At 42.3% G+C, this 19,929-nt stretch overlaps 1 protein-coding gene across 2 annotated transcripts in view; it reads left to right on the top strand.

Annotated features, from left to right (window-relative positions):
• Positions 1–19,929, top strand: part of epha7 (eph receptor A7) — an 82,032-nt gene that overhangs the window by 8,515 nt on the left and 53,588 nt on the right. For both annotated transcript variants that reach the window (XM_038726207.1, XM_038726206.1), the window contains exons 4-5: positions 10,127–10,282; positions 18,524–18,859. In XM_038726207.1, coding sequence (XP_038582135.1) covers positions 10,127–10,282; positions 18,524–18,859 — 492 coding nt within the window. The remainder of the gene's footprint in view (positions 1–10,126; positions 10,283–18,523; positions 18,860–19,929) is intronic.

Below are 19,929 nucleotides of genomic sequence, written 5' to 3'. Positions count from 1 at the left end.
GAATAGACAGAATTGAAGTAAACAGTCCTCATTCTCACACAAACAAAAGGCATATGGTCAGCCAGTCTAGTTAGAGACTTTTTGAACCCCCCCAAAAAGGGAGACCTCCGCGACTTTGCGTCAGATAGCGTTATTTCCAAGGTGACACCGGGGTCTGCATTTGTCCATGCATGAGGTCAGTGAATATTAACTTCATTTACACATGGCTGCAGACCAGCGCAGCGCCACAATGGAGGCCTGCCTGTTGTGTTTAGTAACATGAGCACCCCGGCTGACAGGACACTGTCAAGACGGAAGATGGATGATCGCAGCAGTTGACCCCTGATTGCCAGAGGAGTCACCTCTCCGGCCCCCTCTCCCTGCATGACAAAAGAGCCCTCCCCGTGGTGCAGCGGCCCTCATCTCCACTTGCACTAACAGGTTCAGACATCTCCATCGATCCCCTCATCCATACCTCTTGAAATTCTAAACTCTTGCCCTTTTTTAGCTATCCAAACTGTGGCACAGATGTCATTTTTGTAATTGCTTGCCCGCTGACTGCTTGAGAGGAGATGTGATCAGACAGGCGAACTCCATGTCAGAAGACAATGTCTTGTTGTGTCCCTGTGGCATGAGGGGAAAAGTGATATGTGACCGGGCCCGGGGTCTCTCTACCTTTAGAGGCGGTGGGGAGGGCCCAGTTGTCAGTGGAGCTGCTCCTCTGGGAGGACCACTGGCTCTGCACTTCAATCTTCCTTTAAGAGGAGAATCAATATCTTATTACATAACTTTACACTTTTTTTCTCACTTACATCCAGGGCAGAGGAAGCAGATCTGTGCTTAGGATGGTTCTGTTGCAGGACATTCTGCAATTTCTTCCAGATACGAGCAGTCTAGATCTGCACAAGCACTTGTGGGCATCAAAGCCGGTGTCTTTTTGTGTCACTGCTCTGGGACCAGCGGGTGGGGGGTGGTGGATTGGGATGGGCGGGGGGGCTGGGTCAGGGAGGTTGGTAGGCATTGGCACAATTCAGAGATAATACTCAGTTGCTGACTGGGGACATTTCCAGCGGCGATTCCGCTTGGGCTGCAGGGGGCTTTGGATCGGTCAGACCTTTGGACCCCGTGCTTTCATCACCAGAATGCAGAGAGTCCTTCTGTCATCAGCGGTCTCTTTTAGCACGGCTCTCTTTTAAAGCTGACCACCTCATCCTTTAAAGGGCCTTAAGGGCCCTTTCTCCTGTTTCCATGTGAGTTAAATGAGCTAAACAAAAGACGATTAGGTAGGGACATTTTCCATGTCACTGAGAATCCATTTCAAAAAGCTCACTCCGCATGATAGCTTAAAGAAGCAGAGAGCTTTTAGGAGGACTGTGCGCACATCAGAGATGCAGCTCCTGCGCAGGCGGAATGAGAGGCTATAAATTCACTGATGTAATAAAATGTAAAATATGTAAATTAATCTTAAAATGGCCTTCATTTTCCACCTCTAAATCCGTGCAGTAAATCAGCAGGAGAGATGAAAGAGAAAACAGGTGTTCAAGTTGTTGTTTGTGATTTGTTTTGCTGTCAGCAGCGACTCTAATGAAACTGAAGCAGTTGTCTTTAGTGAGATCATATTATTTTCTCATTTTTATATTTCACAAACCTTAGCAGCTGCAGGGTTGTAGATGCATCCTAAAAATGAAAGGTGTGGATAAGATTGGCATTATTTTATATTTTTCTTGTCATCAAATCACATGAAAAGACCATAGCCAACTTCAGCCTGTCTCTCAGTATTTTCTGACTTTGCTACCACTCAGCCCCAAACCCAACACAACCACTAATACACATCTGTTCGAGTATTTTCAACAGCAGGATTGTATATGGTGACAGTCTATGGTGTTGGTCTTCTATGAGATTTGTTGACAATAAGACAAGATAGACGTGCTCACTCCCGACTCATCACATATTGACGCTTGGTCAAGGCCCTTTGGCATCGCTTTTTAACGCCCTCGGTACCCCTTTTGCGTCATTTTTAGACGTTTAGGGCTCCGCAGTCAAGTCAGCAACGCTTAGCAACAACAAATATGCAACGTCCGGTAAAGTTAGCAACAAGAAATATGCAAGGTCCGGTTACACTTTCAAAATAAAAGTCTAGCGTTTTGAAAAATCACTATTTTGAAATGGCACGTTATTAAAGTTGTGAAACGTTGCGATTTGGTTAGGTTTAGGCACAAAAAGTACTTGGTTAGGGTTAGGAAAATATCATGGTTTGGGTTAAAATAACTATGTATGTCATTTCACAAGTTCACTTATACGTCACAAAAAAATGTAATGTTGACTTTTTGTTTTACCTGGTTCAAAGTCCGGGTTCCAGTCCAGAAGCACTTAATAAACACTTATTCTGGATAATAACAGTTTTATAGGGACTATTTTACTTCCACTGTATTAGAGTGGAGGCAGACTTCAAATGCCACTAGAGGTAACTTTATGTCTCTTCTTTGGGTTAAACTGACCTCTTGAAACCGACAAAATTAAAGTCACTTGTTTCACAGTGAATGTAATCTGAAACAAATATAAATGAATTATGCAAATGAACATAATAGATTACCTCAAGCGACGATAGTCTCGACTTGTTCATTAGTTTGTTGTTTAATTCCAAATTGGCCCACTTTTAGTTCAGACTTGTTGGGCTGGCTGGAGCATTACTTTTAGCACTGCAGCAGGAGCATTAGCTTAAATTTTAGTATAACTTAATTAGTGTCTGGCTTTGATCTTCGCTGTGAACAACCAAGCAGCCACTTCCTTTGGGTGTTCTCTGTTCAGAGGGCAAAGCTGCGTGCCCTCCAACACAGTGTAAGGGAATGCTAATCTTCCCTTTGTTTCTCATGGAAAGCTACTTATCTCCCGCTAAGCACAGGTACCTCGGATGAATGGGTTGGTTGTCTGTATATGTGGAGTGCAGCGGCAGCCAGACAGAGCCATTCCAAGTATGTGTGGGGTGAAGGAAGGATCCAGCACAATGTCACATCAGATTCTTTTAACCGCTTTAACTTGTGTTTCAGCTGCTCCTTTTAGTCCGACGTGTTTTTTGGCTCTTTTGTAGCCATGCCCCAGGTTCCCTGCTTCTTCCAAAGCAAGAGGTGTTCGAAAATGAGCTTGTTTGGAAGGGGTTTGACATTGAAACTCAATCTCTGTCCCGTGAAGAGATTTTCAGCACGGCCTCAGTTCTTTTCCTTTTCTTTGTGTGATCTGCCACTGTTTCCCGGAGCTGGATAGGCGCCTCGCCTCTCATAGGTGGGAGATTAACATGTCTGCCGGCAAAATCCAGCTGCAGAGCATCTCTTTCTTTATTGGAAGAAAAAAAGAAAGATTTAGAGCAGTGCAATGGGCTCGGAGGAAAAAGAAAAGGTTGACAAACACCTGCTGCTTTCTTTGTTGCTCCTGTGATCAGACTAAACAAAGCCTGTTTGTAAATAAAAAATGTAAAGATATAAAATAAAAAAATGAGCGTAATATCAGAAAATATCTAATACTGTTTTAGAGGGTACAGAGCTTTAAACAAAAGGTTAGAAAGCACTGCAGTAAGCTTAAATAACTCATGTCTTCCTTCGAGGTGCACTTGATTTCTCTAAAACCTTTGCAGCTACACATCACCTGCCAGATGTGATCAATTGAGCTGTCCTTTGGCTTTTCAAGTCGGAGAAATACACTCGGGTAGGATTTTTCTCAGGTCTGCCGGCCTGTGTTGCTCTGACGTTACTCCCAAGATGTACTGACTCTTACATTGCAGGGGAGAACACCACAGGCTTTAGTCCATAAAAGAGACGCAGCCATAGTTCAGCATGCATAAAATGCCAGTAAACAGAGCCTGATGAATGTCCACACCGAGGCCTACTATTTATTGAGGCAAAGAACATAAGTCACATCTAATCAGAGTAACACACATAGGCCCCAGGCTACATTAATGCATAAGAAATAAGCTCTGTGTGAGCTATTGACATCCTCCTCTATAGTCGTAACGCAACGGTCATGGTCCTAATCGTATGCCCTTAAAGTAAAACCGAAAAACATAAAACAGGAGTTGGGTTTTTAAATAGCATTTCATGGTTGTCTGAGCATCCAGCTAGACAGAGGGTATTTTGAAATAGCTGACGGTGAATGTTTATGGCAGTATTAACAACGGATTGCAGTGTAATAGAAGCGATCAGACAAGTTTGAGGGAGAAAATGCTTTTCTTTTTCACAGGCAGCACGAGGTCTGCAACTTGCAAAACTGTCAAGTGCTAAAATCTGGCTTTGAATTTCTGCTCAGATTATTCACTCATTCTTTGGGAGTTCATTATTTGAACTATTTTAGACAAATTAGTCAAATTTCTTAAATGACTGCTTTTGTTTAGACAACATTTAACATTTGGGATTAACCTGCCAAGGAGCAAAAAAGAAAAAGAAAAGAAAGAGCTGCCGGGCCCGTATTAAACCTGTTTCTCCCGCTCTCTGGGAGTCTGTGGCTGCTATCCCTTTTCTAGAAAAAAAACACCTTGCTATAGATTACATTTGTGAAAAAAAATGATTAAACACTGTTTTGGAAATCTACAACATATACCCTAACACACATAAAAAGAATGTCTTAAAATTACATTTTGACACGGGACGCTTTTCAAGCCAGCGCCTTTTTCCCCCCAGGACAAATATTTGTAGAAAAATATCTGAGATCAAATATTCTACAAATTTAATATCAGTACCAAAATCTTTCTGTAATCCAAAATAAAGCTATACGAACATATCAAAGAATTCCCAGTCCTGTTCAGAGGTATGCATAGAGGCCAGCTTGTGCAGACAAATGAAACGACACTGGGAGGAAACTCTTATAAACCACAGGCGACAGGCTCCCATCATCCCAGGCCTGTGTTTAGAGTTGATATTTATAAAGACATTTCCCTATCGGAGAGGAAGCGCCCATGGCAAGAGTTTCACAGAAAGCAATGGTGTTTTTTTAAATAATAAAATAAACTGTTTCCTTTATCATGCTTGACCCATTCCACCTGGCATTCATCAGCGGCAAGGCCTGCCTGTTGGTCCTGTCGGCTGCTCTCCTCCCTCTGCCTCTTTTATCACTCTAATGGGGTGCTATCTCCAGGCTGCTCTCTCCGGGTCTCTGCAGCCCCGCTCGGCTCCCTTCGGCGCGCATTCTTTCCACATCCATCCCGACACATGGGCGGATTTAACACATAATCAGACCGGACGGGAGGGCGGCTGGAGAAGGGGGGAGGCCCTGGCCCTGACAGGACTCATCATGCTACAACCGGGGAGACAAAAAAGCCCACACTAGTCATTCTGACTCTGGCTCTGGTTGCCTGCAAAAAACAGAGGGACTCTCCCACATTCCCACAGTACAGCTCACTTGGAGCGTTGTCTGCAGCAATATTGAGACAGATAGGGAGAAACTCAATATCCCAGCTGTCCTGCTTAGACCAGCTACAGTCCTCCATAATCAGTAACGATAAGGATTGTGACCTTGTTTGGATTTGTGGGTTGTAAGCAAGCAAGGAAGCTCAGTTTCCAGTTTCTCCAAGACAGGGTATCGTTAGAAGTTTTCAATAGCAGCACCAGCACAATACCTGAGATTTGGTACTAATACCAAAACAACATGTTTCTGCATCTGCATAAAATATATAACCACATGGACCGGACACATGCATCGTACATGGTGACTGCTCGTCTGTGAAAACATCTGCCTATGCACACACCCAGTGTAGTATAAACTCAACCATACCTGGACAGAACCTGACTGAGCATTCTTTGTCTGGTTCGGTCTTGATAGTTGATCCTATGAACTCATTTCAGATGGTAGGCTACCTTTAAAAAGTATTGAGATTCATCCCCAGTCCTAGAATATACTAGAAAACTAAACAGAAACAAGAAGGGCAAGTTTGGAATTCCGTATGTCAGGCCCAAGGTTAAGATGGCGTCTCACGGTGGCTTTTAGTGGTAACAGGCATAGATTGGATTTGTGTGTTAAAAGCAAGCAAGGACGGTTGTTGTCCGGCTTCAGTTTAAATTTTTTGATACCTGAAAACTGCACAGAAAGGGGCAGATTTGAAATCCGATCTGTCAGTGAAGGCTGAATAAAAAAAGTGCCATGGCGTCACCTCCAGACACGGGAAATCATTTTCCATTTTGGCCAGGAAAGGATATGTCAGGCTGTTGCATAAGGAGTCATTGCTGCCCCCCGCCCCCCCCCATCCCTCACAGTGTCATGACACTGCCAAAGCGTGAGAGAAATTGGATGTAATGCAAGAATGTCAAGCAACTCAGCTTGGAGGAAAAAGAAATAAACAGAGATCTTACAAAAATACAGAAATCCGCTTTTCCCCCTTTTTTTGTGTATGTGTGTCTGCATAAGATAAGGAGACTTTGGTTTATTCTCTGGGTCAATGTGTGCTGTGATTGAGACACTATGGTCACGGGAGCGTTTGATAATCTCTAGCCCACTACTCCGAGGACCTCTCCTTTCTCCGGCTCCTCTTCCTCTTTCTGTATAAAACTGCTGACTGCAGCTCGTCCCCCCACACATCACTGAATGAAAGTGCTTGACCACTGGAAGGGAAATTACAGATGCTGGCTCTGTAGCCTGCCGAGGAGCTGGCTGGAATGTAAGACTTGCATATTTTTTTCCTCTCTGCTTAACCTCAACCCGCTTCTCTAAGGACTAACTAATTTCTCAGTGTCGTAAATAAGACGGCTGTTGTGTCTGCCACTGGGCTCATGTCGTCAAGCACAAGCCATTAGTTGGCCTTTATCTGTGCAAGAAGACCAGGCATATAAATTGGGTCCTTTTTTTTCAAGGAGTCATTGTGGATTATATGTTGGACTGTAAGTCCTCTTGTCAAAGTCAATGCAAGTAGTAAAAAGTCTTGTAGTGTTTATTTGTTTGTGTGTCAGTGTTTGTTAGTAAAGTGTCAGTCATTTTGTCAGTTAAGAAGGCTACTTGGTAAACAGACTTGATGTAATTGGTTCATAGATATCTCCACTCAGAGGGAAAGTGTTTCTGCAGTCTCACTCACTATCACCCCATCCTGTTGTCTCAAACTAAGAGCGTCTCTTCAGCATCTGGTGCCAGAGACACAGAACTCGCCAACAGCGAGTCAGTGTGCACTGTGCTGCTGCCACTGCCGCTGGGACAGGAATGCTGGGCCGGGACGGCTGTGTTTGTACTTGTCACTCAATGCACTGCCAGTGTTGGGTAGAGCTGCAGAAACACTTAGTTGCCTGTGTCGTGCAGGCATTCGATTTTTTGAGGCCTCATTTGCTGCCTTGTTGCTTCTGTAAATATTTCCGAGTGCTAAAGCCAGCCTGGTGTACCGATAAACTTAGAAAAACGCATAGAAAATTAACTGTGTTTTGCTCCTGAGCATGAGTTAAAGTTCATTTTATTAAAACTGGAGTCTTTTTTAGAGTTTGGGCCATTGTTATTATTAGTTCTGACGTCAATGAACTCACAAACTTTACTTCATAGACTGCAACATAATGGTCTTAATCATTTGTTTTACACTGACAGATTTACAGCTTTTATATTTGGGAGAAAAAAGAGTGCTGGCATTGGACCTGAGTTTGGGTATTGGGATCTGTATTAAGGCTGTAAAAGAAAAACCATACATACGACATAAGAAATAGAAATAATGTGAAAGCTATGAAAACAGAGTGAAGCTGCTATAAACTGGAGTTATTCAGTAAAGTTCTCCCCTGCCCGGCCCTGTACTCATCTTAATCTGGGATGTGGATCCTCTTGTCTGCTGGAGTGGCGGTCGCGGTGGGAGATAGCTTGGTTCCTGCTGGGCTTTTCCCCTCTGCACACCGGCCACCCAGCACATGAGCTCTCAGAAACCCAAAGGCAAACAGACACACTAGCTTATCAGAATGTTTAAACAGACCGGCATGGTGGGAGAAAGCATCGCCTTAAGCTTGATCTAGCCGATCTTTAACCTGCCGTGGAAAACACTTCAGCGTCATTATCAACATCCATGGGGGAGTGTTTACACTGCTTTTCAGATGCTGCAACTAAATATGGTTTTCTTTGCTGTTTGTCAAATGGCATCGCTGATCAGAACTGTAAATACAGTAAAAGGCAGCGGCATGTGAAGAGTTAGCAGACTGTCTTTTTTCCAAAAAAAAAAGTCTTGTTTCACGAGGCTGTGGCAGTGCGATAAATGGAGAACGACAGGCTTTCGTGTACTCCACTCTCGAAATGTTACAACAAGCAAACTGGGATGCCTCTGTGCCGCCTTCTTATTCCAGAACTGTCACAGGAGGTGAGATCTGTAATGGGGGTGTTACAAAAATCATTGCTCATTTCCCCAAGTGGCTCATGTAAAATCCATTTTTGGTGTAATTTGATTGATTGTTTGATTGTATGCAGAGCTATTCACGGAAGCATAGATTTCTTGCCGATTGTTTAAGACATCATGTGGCCTAGATTGCAGTTTTTCACCAGGCTTAGCTCTGTTTCGCGCACACACTGTGGATTAGTCGACTTCGAGGCTAAAATAGCCATCTCCAGAATAGACATTTTACTCCGTACTGGTATTTAAACATTAACAGATGCATGTGATTCACAGCGAGGTTGCAGTGAATCACTGTATTTTGTTGGCAATTACGTTGTTCCTTTGTCATTACTTGCTTTCATGGCTCTTTTGGGACCTGAGAATCATTTGCAACTTCTGAAACATGGTGGGAAGATGAATTATTTGGGTTGAGTGTAATTTTGAAATTACTGTCTCACCACACAGGCAATGATGAGTGTTCTTTCATTAGTCATATCAGTCTCAAGTTTTTTTACCGTCTTGGTCAAAGGTGCAGTTTTGAAATGATCCATGTGCTTGTGCTCGATAATCTCTCCGCTCGACTGAAGACTGTTTCCTCTCAGAGATAGGACTTGTTATAAACAAGACAGACCTCTCCACTGACCTGAGGATTCATCAGAATAAAAATAGCCTTGTTATTTCACTCTGCGAGTGAGAGGTTGTAGTTTATCCCTGAGCAAATTCAACATGAGGTTTGCGATGCCGTTTCATGGCTCAGCCTGCTTGATGAAGCCAGAGGGGGCAGGTTGATTCAAATACTGGCTGCTTCAAGATGAGAACACAATGGTTTGTTCTGTCATGCCCTGTTCGTGTTTGCACAGGGCTAATATCACCTCCAGACATTCAGAGAGAGAATAAAACTTGCTGTGAGAATTCCAGGTAACTCTTGAGCTTTTGGTTAAGGGTGGGTATCATTTTATTTATTTATTGGTTGGTTCCAGCACAGCAGGATTAACCCATTAAGGGCCAAATTAGGTGTGGGCTGCCACTGATTCATTTATTGGCTGATTATCGCAGATGTGTCAGTGTTGGTATGTGTCGGCTGATAACTAACAAGACATAACAGTACAGAAATGCCAAAACATGATTGATTTAATTTATAAACAGCGACTCAAACTGTTTGTCCCCCAAAGAGACAAGTTTACTTTTCTACTGTTAAACGGGCCACTTAGGACATATTTTGGTCACAATTCTTTGATAACTAAATTTTAGGGACACTTATCAACAACTTATGTTTTCAACTTTTAAACATTGGTATCAGTTTAAAACACCGCACTTCTTGTTTACATTCTTAGCTGTCTGCGCTGGTTTTATGTAAACTGCAGTGAACGTTTCCCCCTGACAAAAGGAAATACATTGTATTGTACAGCTGAGCAAATGACAACAGGGATAAGGCAGAATTCATGGGATCCAAAATGTTTGTCAAAAAATGTCAAGCTTCAGGATCTAATCAAGTGCTCGGTGGTAACTTTTTTCCCCCTCTAAACTCTAAACTTAAAACTTAAACTTAAAAAGTTGTAACAGTTATCCAAATGAATCAGAGTCTTGAAAGGAAATTCACTCTGTGGAACTTTTCATAACTCGTTTTCAAAAAGTGAATATGACAAATTGTAAAAGTGAGCACCACACCCCACCTGGTTTTCATTTTAGCAAATGACCTTATACAGAGATTTGGGAGTCACTCATACTTTTCTTGAGATCCCCACATAATACTGTCTGTGTAAACAGTGTTCATTACTCAGATTTCTTTGTCTTTGTCCTGTCTTTGCCTCGGCCTCATTCTTTCATTTGTTCCCTCTGCAGCGTGCGGTCGCGGTTTCTACAAGTCTTCCTCCCAGGACCTTCAGTGCTCTCGCTGTCCGGCGCACAGCTTTAACGACCGTGAGGGCTCCTGGCGCTGCGACTGTGAGGACGGCTACTACAGAGCACTCTCTGACCCTCCGTCTGTGGCCTGCACAAGTAAGTCTTTCCTGCCGTCGCTAGGTAAACATAGTGCAGATCGCTTGCCGGGATCTGAATTTAAACAGCCACACATGCGAGGGAAAAAATCACTCCAGACCTGTTCAGTCAGTCTGCAGTGGTCTCATGAAAGTCCCAGATGTGTTCCATAGCAGTTCCTCTGCCTCCCAGTTTGTCATTATAATTATGTTTGCAGGCTTCCATGTCTGTTTTCTGTCTTAGCTGCTTGCTAATGATGAGAGGAGCAATTTGCCATTTCCCGTCTGAAAGATTGCAATTACAGTCAGCAGCGGCAGCCCAGGCAGCACCCTGCATCTTCATTTGTCCTGGCCAGTTATGTGACAGCCATTGATGGCTTATTTACACAGACCGGGGGATTCAGGCTGAAGGGTGGGGCTAATTTGCTTCCTAATCCAAAAAAAGGTTTATTTCAAGGTGCTGCTGTATGCTATTGGTTGTTATTTGTTGTCTCCAGCTACCGTGCACACCCCAGCGGGGCAACGTTAGCACTCTGCTTTATCTCTGGTGGTAAACAGCAGCCCTAACCGTAATCACTGCACCTTATCTGTGTGCCTTCATTCTACTGATAATGTATCACAAAACTTCTAGATAGGCCCACAGGCGTTTGGCTGCACACACCTCTGTCATTCATTTTTGACAAATCTATTAGGAATAAGGGCGTATGAATTAACATTTCAGATTGTGCTAATTTATTTGTACCATTTTCTGCTGATTTTAAAACAACATAAACAGATATGCATATGTTGGAAAATCAGCATGCCTGGTTCACATCCTGAACAGTGGCGCTTTTTCCCTGAACACCCAAAGTAGGCCAAGTTAGAGTCTTTAATGTTTGTGTGTGTGTGTGTGTGTGTGAGAGAGAGAGAGACTGCGGGTGAGATAATATGCAAAAAGAAGAATGTTATAGCGCTGCATTGGCTTGTATTATTGGCTATGCATTCAATCACAGAATCAAAGAGAGGATTAAGCAGCTTGGGGTTTGGACTGATATCAAAAATCAGTCTTTGTCATTTATGGGTGTCTGTGAAGCCGTTTGTTTGAGCAACATCTCTGTTGACTCATATTTTAATTCAAAAAGTTTGTAAGATAGAGGGTTGCAAGAAAAACATTTTTAGATCGTAACTTGTAGAAGGAAGTTATTGCTCTCTCATTATCGAGCTGTGATTTCCCTCAAGTACTATCCATCATTAAAATGTCAGCCCTTTTATTTAGCATTTTGGCATGCTTGTTTCCTCTCCATGCTTGAAAACTTTGGAGGAAATGTTCTCAGTGCTTTGGCCTGTCTCAAACTGCCCCCCCTGTACATTTGCTAGGGTACTATCCAGAGATCCGGCCATTTCCTTTTTGCCCCATTGCTATTACACTCTGTTTGTGGGCCCAAAGAACTTTTTCTTCAAGAACTCCGAATGGAAATGTAACTGATGTGACACCTCTATGAAGCGCCGCCTGGTAATTGCATCACATGTGATTGTCTGAACAGTGTAAAGTGATTCACTACATGCTAAAATATAGCAACCCCTGTGAGACACCCTTTCATTTTCTTAAAATAGCTTGCAGGCATTATTATCACTTGTCATTTAAAGTAATTTTGTAAAGGGGAAAAATACAAATAAAAAGTTGAGTTTATAATAAATAAAACACTTTGTTGCTCAATTCAGTACACTCTGGTTTTACTGCCACAGCCTCACTTGGTCTGGTGTGACTGGTAGCAGACTTTAGAAAGGTTATGTATTGCTTTGTAACTGGCATCACTGAGTCATTTGGCCAACTTGTGTCTCTACTTGTGCTACTGTTACACTACATGTAGCATGTCACAAATTAACATTTCAATGGTTTTATCTCAAAAAGTAAACATAGTGTACCTCAACAGCAGACATGTTTGTATGCTGCTTGTGGTAAGATTCCTTTTGGTCTGAGTCATGCCAATGATGATGTCTTTAAATCAACTAACTCTTGAACTCTCAGTTACATAACCTTTTCATGAAGGGGCACACAATGTAGCTCGTAATAGTTCCTAACAGGTAAGAATGGCAAGATTCTTACCAAAATTGTTGGTTTTGAAAATGACCGGTGTCTTGTTAATGAAATCAGTGAGCTCCGTTGGAACATAATAAGGTTCTTTGCTCAGATTTCTCTGTAAACTCCATTCCCATCACCGTCTGACACAAACCAGGACATAACTCAGGCTAAGCAAATCCGGGGCCGGCCAATGACCACAAGCCACCAATCTCTCTGTTTAGCACAGAGGCAACCATACAGATCCTGTTCTAAAAGACAGGTCCATTACTCACTTCTCCAACCATCCTAATCGGATGTTAACGCTTCACTCTAACATCGCCTACTGATCAAGGGCAGGACTCACACAGAGTGATGAGAACAGGAGAAAGTTCCCACTTCTTTGCAATGTCCTCTGGCTGTTCCCTTCTGGGTAATCACCTTGGCCAAGTAGCACAGTAATTACTGAAGTTGCCTAATGCACACTTTCCATTATTCATTTTCATTAACTTCGAGTCCACACTTGATGACCCCATACCATTATATGTAAATATGTATTTTTAACTTGTATGAATAGCTTCACCCTCCTCCTCATTCACCCAGTGCAATTTTTGCACAGCTTTCTGTACGTGCATTTCCTCATTCATCGCTGGATTAAGTCAGTGTGACCAACAGTCACTGTGATTTTCTTTTTTTCATGCCTTATCCAGACCAGGAGTGAATAGTAATTGAAAATGAATTTGCACTGCCTGAACAAATAGCTTGATTGACAGATTGTTTTAAATAGGGGTTTGTAAAGCTACCATATCGTATGCCTTAGCAAAACAGTGAGATGGATCTCTGGCACACAGAGATTAAGAATGTGTCTATGAGGATTTGAAAGAAAATGAAGTTGTAATGTGGGGACATGAAAAGCCAAATCCGTGCTGAATAAAGATGAAGGAAGAAGTTCCAAAAACATAGCTCCAAATACATTGTTTCCCATGTGTTGTGTGTTGAGAGTGGGCGGAAGAAAGAAATGCGTTGTTTGTTGAATGTTTGTCCACGCCGTACATATGCAAAGACAACAAGATATACGGGGACGAAACATTTTCTCCAGAAGCAAGGAACAGACTGGAGCTGCTGACAGGTCGGGGAGTGGGCATCAATCACGCAACAGCTGTGAGCAGTACTGGTGCAGGCTAGAAGCTGAAAAGGGCAGTTGTGAGCAGTCGTCTCCTCCTCCCAACCCCCCTTAAAAATGTGCCACCTCAACAAGTTGACATCCGTCACAGGGTCAGTCCTGCCTGGAGTTGCTCTGGGACTGGGAAAGGGCTGCAGAATGTAGAGGCTAGTGTTGCTACCAAATATCAGATCCAGTGTCAAGCACAATATCTAAACATTCATACACAACTTCTGTTTTTTATTCTACTCTCAGACTGAAGCTCACTTTAAGAGGAACTCAATGTAATCCACCCGTTTCCGTTGTCGTGCAGTTGTCCTTTCAGATGGGATTATTATTGATTATTATTGTCTGTCTGATAGCGTGGCTGCTTGAGTTCCTTGCCCCATCCGACCTTGTTGTAGCAGCGTCGCCATGTTCCCACAATTCAGCAAGAAGGCCCAGGGGCAAAACCTAGCTGTGAGCCCCTTCTTGGGGTTATATTTTGATTGAAAGCAACTTATCTAAAAATATGCACTATAAAAGCATTTTATCAACTACATTTTTTAAGATGCAAAATCTAGATTTTGACTTGAGGCATTTTTACATGTCAGAGCCTCAAGAATATGGAAATGCAGGAAAGGTTTATGTTTTTTGTAACAAGTATGGTATAAATGTAGAACTAATACCCGTACCAAAACCGTAAATTTATATTGTGCTTCAGTGAACCAAACACATTTACAATGTATCAAATGACCACAATGTACTTGTGCCTTTGGGCACCATAGAGGTCTTAGGTCTCTGAGCAGTTGTTCGCTTGGCCTAGTTGCGTCATCCGTCCGTCCATCCATTATAATAGAATCAATAGAAGTTTTACCTTAAACTATACTAATAAGACGCAAGTTGTAATAAATGAAAACAATCCCTTTAGATTTATTCTGGGAAATACAAAACATATCACCAAAATGACCAAAACTGAATGCCACACTAAACTAAACTTGGATCCAATATTTGGAAATAATGCTGATCAAAACATAAAGCCTTATGTCCCCATGCTGGTCACGCACATGGAAATTCAATGTAAATTACTGCAGGTGTTTTTGTCCACATTGTAATTAGAAGACGCCACGCAAATACGGATTGTAGCCAGTTCACTCAGAACAAGATTCACAAATACCACCACTAATAAGGAAACCTAAGAGTTTATGTCTGTGTTTAGTTTGACCAGTCACAGTGACGTTGGTCATTGTTGTAAGACTGATTGTTTCACAGACAGGCCCTACAGCTTTAGCTCCTCTTCTGCATGGCTTCCCTCATACAGGTTCTACTGCAGCCACATCATTAGAGGCTAGGTCAAGGGGTCACAGCACACATTTGTAGAGAGAGGATTACCTCATGGGTGATTTGAATACCACTCACCCCTGCCGCCCCACTCCCCTCAGCTCTCCAATTAGAGCACAGCCAGCTAATAGGCTGTGGAGGGTTAAGTCAGCCCCCGAACTCCTCTGAAGGCCGATAAGCACTGGATTCTTCTCTCCTAAGCTTGGATTTACACAGGTCTCACAACTCGGCACAGAACGGAGATGGGCTTTGAAACATGACCTAAAAACAATCAGCTACTATACTGTGTTTTTTTTATATGGTGGATTATTAGATGTGCTTCTGTGCAGCTGAAGACCACATGGGAGTTCTTTGTTTATTACACAAAATCACAAGTTCCATGTAAGCATGCAAATGATGTAGCAGGAAACATAAACTGTGCATGCACATATTCCATTTTTATGCACAACAATAAAAACTCTCTCACACACACACACACACTCACCCATGCTTGGTCACACTGGCAGCGTTGGAGGGAAGCTAGCAAGTGATTGAGACGTTTCAGGCTGTGGGGGCACTGGCAGGCTAATCCGTGAAATGAAACTTGACTGGGAGGAGGGGTGAGAGGAGAGAACACGAAAAGATAACAGAGTGGGGGAGTGAGAGACAGACAAAAAAGAGTAAAAAGAAGAGGGAGAGCGACAAGCCCTAGAGCTATAGGGATGAGCAGACAGACAGCGGAGGGCGCAAATCTGTGCTGTAGGTGAAGACTCCAGTCCAGACAGAGCATTTTCAGCGAAAACAAAGTGACGCCAAGGCAGAAAGATAGGATAGAGAAGCAGGCATTCAGGATGCTTTATAACAAAATCGGTCAGATGATGCGTCATCCTGTCATGTCTCGACGGAGAAATGTGTAAACCTTTTTGTAAGTGGCCACATGCTGGACAGAAGGTTTGCCTCTGTCGCCTTCTTCCTCTGACTTTTATCTCCGGCCAAGAACTCTCCAAGAACTCCGTAGTCTTTGACAAGCAAATCATACTCTTTCAGACACTCTCCTCACAAGCATTCATGGCATTGCACTTGTTGCGTTCTACATATGAAAAGTGACAAATGATAAAGAGAGCTGAAGGACACTGAGGGTCTTTAAAGGAAGAAAGGCAAAGCTTGCAGGGTCGTGTGATCTGAAAAAACAAGACAAAGATCACACGGATCCGGGGTCAGTCTAATCTAATTTTCCTTTTGCATCTTGTTGCAAACAAATCACCGCTTTGATGTGTGGCACCTGAGAGTGGCACGAGCAAAATGAGATGTTATCACCACTTACCGTGGCCATGGAAATGCTACAATAAAAGATCCCTGAGCTTCAGGTGGGTGGTATGCGAGTGTGCACATGTGCGTGGGCGTATGTGCCGAGGCACACCTTCCCCTTTGTCCGCGAGGAAGATCGAGAGCGCGGGTCGAATGTCAGTGCCAAGGCTGAAGTCGAGTGCTGCTATCAGCAGTCACTCGTCTCCACTTCACCTGCCACAGGTGGCTCTTTCATCTTCCCAGTCCACAGTCTGTCTCTTATCTTACCCGATAATCATGAATATGGATGTCTCCATTGAGCCCCTCGGTTCTAATGGGTGGAACAGGGAAAAACAACTAAGTGCTGTATTAATGAGCCTGAATATTGTGATAGCAGTTTTGGGCCTATGCATATGTATGACCTGTTTTCTTAGTTAATGTGACAAATTTAATGAGTTGCGAGGTCCCTCCCCAAGATTCCCTCAAAGAATATTTCCTGAGGAAAACAGAAAGGTTTAAATCCCCAGAGAACCAAATAAAGATGTTCTTAAAACATTCACAAACAAAGAATACAAGTCATATAATCTTTACTGCGTTAGGAGGAGCTTATTTATATCAACATCGGAGCCATAAAAGCCAACAGCCTGGAATTTGAAAGATGAAAGCAGCAATTTGTTATTCATTGTTTTACGAGATGAGCTAATCTCTTCGCCATCATGTGGATATTTACAGGCAAATGGTCTGTGGTCCTGTGCACTTTTAATGACATGGAGCTAGTTGTTATTGTATGTCAAGTGAAATTGTAAATCGCAGCTACAGGGCAGTGATAATCCAGGTTTAAATCTTGTTGCTAAATTCTGTGGGTGAGTCAGTCTTTCAGTTCTTTTTGGAAGACATTAACTTTAAGTGTCTGCTGTCTACATGATATACCTTTCCAAGGCAACCCAGTAAAGCCACTGTCTCCAGCTGGGATAGCTGGATTTTGGAGAGTGATTGTCTGTGGCCCCTGTTTCACAGCTAAGCATTTGTCTGACCATGTAACCATCTCAATCATTCTCATAGCAGCTGCAGATTTTAAGCTGTTAACAATTGCTATGTAAACAAAGCCCTTAGTCCATCTGGATGAATCACTGGCTATGTTTGCATGCATGAGTACACTGTAAAAAAGCATCAGGTTGTTCCAAAATTAAGACAAAAAACATTGAAGTCAAGATTCATTTGTCATTCATCAGATGGCACCAAACATAATTCCAAATTGAAGTTAATGTAGCGTGTTTGTGTGTGTAAACAGGTATTAGTTTGCTGCTGCGACAGACATCAACTTTATCTTTAGGTTGGTGAAAGAAAAGATGAAGGTAGCTTTGAAAGTTTGATTTAACTGAACTATTACTGATGGGTGTTTTAAAATTGATTGATTGTACTGAATTTAGGTAACATATTTTAGTACAGCTGCTTCAAGTTGGATATCTAATTTGTTACCCTGTCAAATCATTACGACTTTTGCTGTACTGCTAGCAGCTTCATTAAGTCACGATCAGTGCAAACGCATGATTATAAGATCTCTGGTTGAAGTGCTTTGACACATGAAATAAAATGACAAATAAAAAAATAACGAAGAAGGCTTTCTGAATAATTTTAAGCCAAACACAGTGCAGGCTCCGGTGCTAATTAGCTAATTAAATTATCATTTTTAGCAACTTAATTTTCTAAGTTCATTAAACAATCAATCTGACATTTACAAAAAAGTAAATGGTAAATGGACTGTACTTGTATAGCGCCTTTCTAGTCCTCCAACCACTCAAAGCGCTCTCCACTACATCTCACATTCACCCCATTCACACACATTCATACAGTGATGGCAGAGGCTAAGGCACCAGATGAACCCACTCTACATCCTTGGTCACATCCCCCCCAAAACTATTTTTAGAAAAAACTTTTTGTATTGTATGTTCTGAAATGTTTTTGAATGTGATAACTAGACCATGTAAGTGGACCTGACTTTAAACGGAAAAACCCTTTCACTGTAAAATCGTGTAATCAATTTAATGGTAATATTTTATAGTGTAAAGGATGAGGGGAAATGGAAGTGAGGGGGTTAGATGGGTGTGCTGTCCCGGTAATGACAATTCATAAAAACAGAGACATAAAAGCTGTGTTGCATGAACTCTGACTGAAATTATTCTCCCTTTGAAACTTTGGGCTTCATCCTTGATTTCACAGCCTTCTGACACTGACCTTGGTGCCTGCCAGAGCTGACTTCCTTTCAGTGTACCTGTGCTATTTTTTTTTTTTCTGGGTCTGAGTCTTATTATAATTGAGTGAGTGTTTGGCTCTAGGGCTGGACCTGGCATGTCCTATAGTGTTTTTTCTCTCTCAGAAAACAGGGAAAGCACAGATCCAGTCAGTGCACACTCTTGGCTGTCACTTTCCTTGGCACCCAGTTATTTAACTCCGGCTTTGTCCATGTTCTCTGACAGGACCTCCCTCAGCGCCACAGAACCTGGTCTACAACATCAACCAGACCACAGTTAGCCTGGAGTGGAACCCGGCGGCTGACACGGGCGGCCGCAACGACGTCACCTACAGGGTTATATGCCGGCGCTGCAGCTGGGAACCCGAGGAGTGTGTTCCGTGTGGACCAAATGTGGGATACTCTCCTGCACAGTCAGGATTAGTAGACACTTATGTGACCGTCATGGATCTGCTCGCCCACGCCAACTACACTTTTGAGGTGGAGGCTGTCAACGGGGTGTCAGACCTGAGCCGAACGCAGAGGCTGTTTGCTGCGGTTAGCATCGCTACTGGTCAAGCAGGTGAGGACTCTTACACCAAAGTGATGTTGTTTTGCACATGCACTTGCTATGGAAGGAAATGTGGAGTTTATATCAGAAAACAGTTGATGTTTTCTGGATATTTGCTCATTTATTTCAGTTTGAAGAAATAGTTCAACATTTTTGGGAAATACATGTATGTGTTCACTTTATTTCCAAGAGTTAGATTGACAGCACTTTAATGAATGTGTGTTGATGTGCCTAGCTTAGCGTAAAGACAGGGAGCAGGAGGAAACTATCCTGTCTCTTTTCAATGTTCAAAAATACACCTACCAACACCTCTAAAGCTCCCCAATTAATGCACTCTATCTCATTTATTTAATCCATACACAAACATTTTATGGTAACCAGCGCTGCAGCCAAAGATTTTATTTAATTTTATTGGACAGTAACACAAAGAAATGCATTAAAAGATGCCATTACAGTGACAATATACATTTATCTGAACTGATGAGGATAGTTACAAACTTACCTGTACCCTGTACAATCAACCCTTACAAAATACGACCAAAAGACCTAACACATCCCAATACAAATAAATAAAATAAAAAAGATGCTAAACTGTTATTTATCAAGGAATTGTTACAACCCATCAAAAGCAAATTGTTGCCTTTAGATTTCTGTTTTATAATGGATTAAACATACAAGGTACAATAGTTAGTCATTTTCAGAACTGCTAGCTGCCAAGACAGGCTAACCTGACTTCAGCTTTGTACTTGAAGCACAAAAACTGACGACATGAGGTTGGTTTTGATCTTCTTGTCTGACTCTCACAAACAATGTGAATAATCACATTTTCCAAAATGCTAAACTATTTCTTTGAAGCTGAAGTTGTAATATGTTTGGCTCAGACACATGCACAGCTCCAGCTGAGAGAGCATTAGGCATTAGGAACATAGCGATTGACAGTTTAATTTTAAAAACCTCTCATATGCAAACTACAGTAATGATTCCCTATTAGCATTAATGAGCATACTCTGATATGATACACAATAAAACCAGTATGCATATTACCCAGATTAATTTAATGTGTATATCTGCACTACAGTGGC

The sequence above is a fragment of the Micropterus salmoides genome, unplaced genomic scaffold (assembly GCF_014851395.1).
Source record: "Micropterus salmoides isolate LMB-PRFRI ecotype aquatic unplaced genomic scaffold, ASM1485139v1 Ms_hic_scaffold_18, whole genome shotgun sequence".
Taxonomy (NCBI): Eukaryota; Metazoa; Chordata; class Actinopteri; order Centrarchiformes; family Centrarchidae; genus Micropterus; species Micropterus salmoides.
This window is presented reverse-complemented; position numbering and strand designations above follow the sequence as displayed.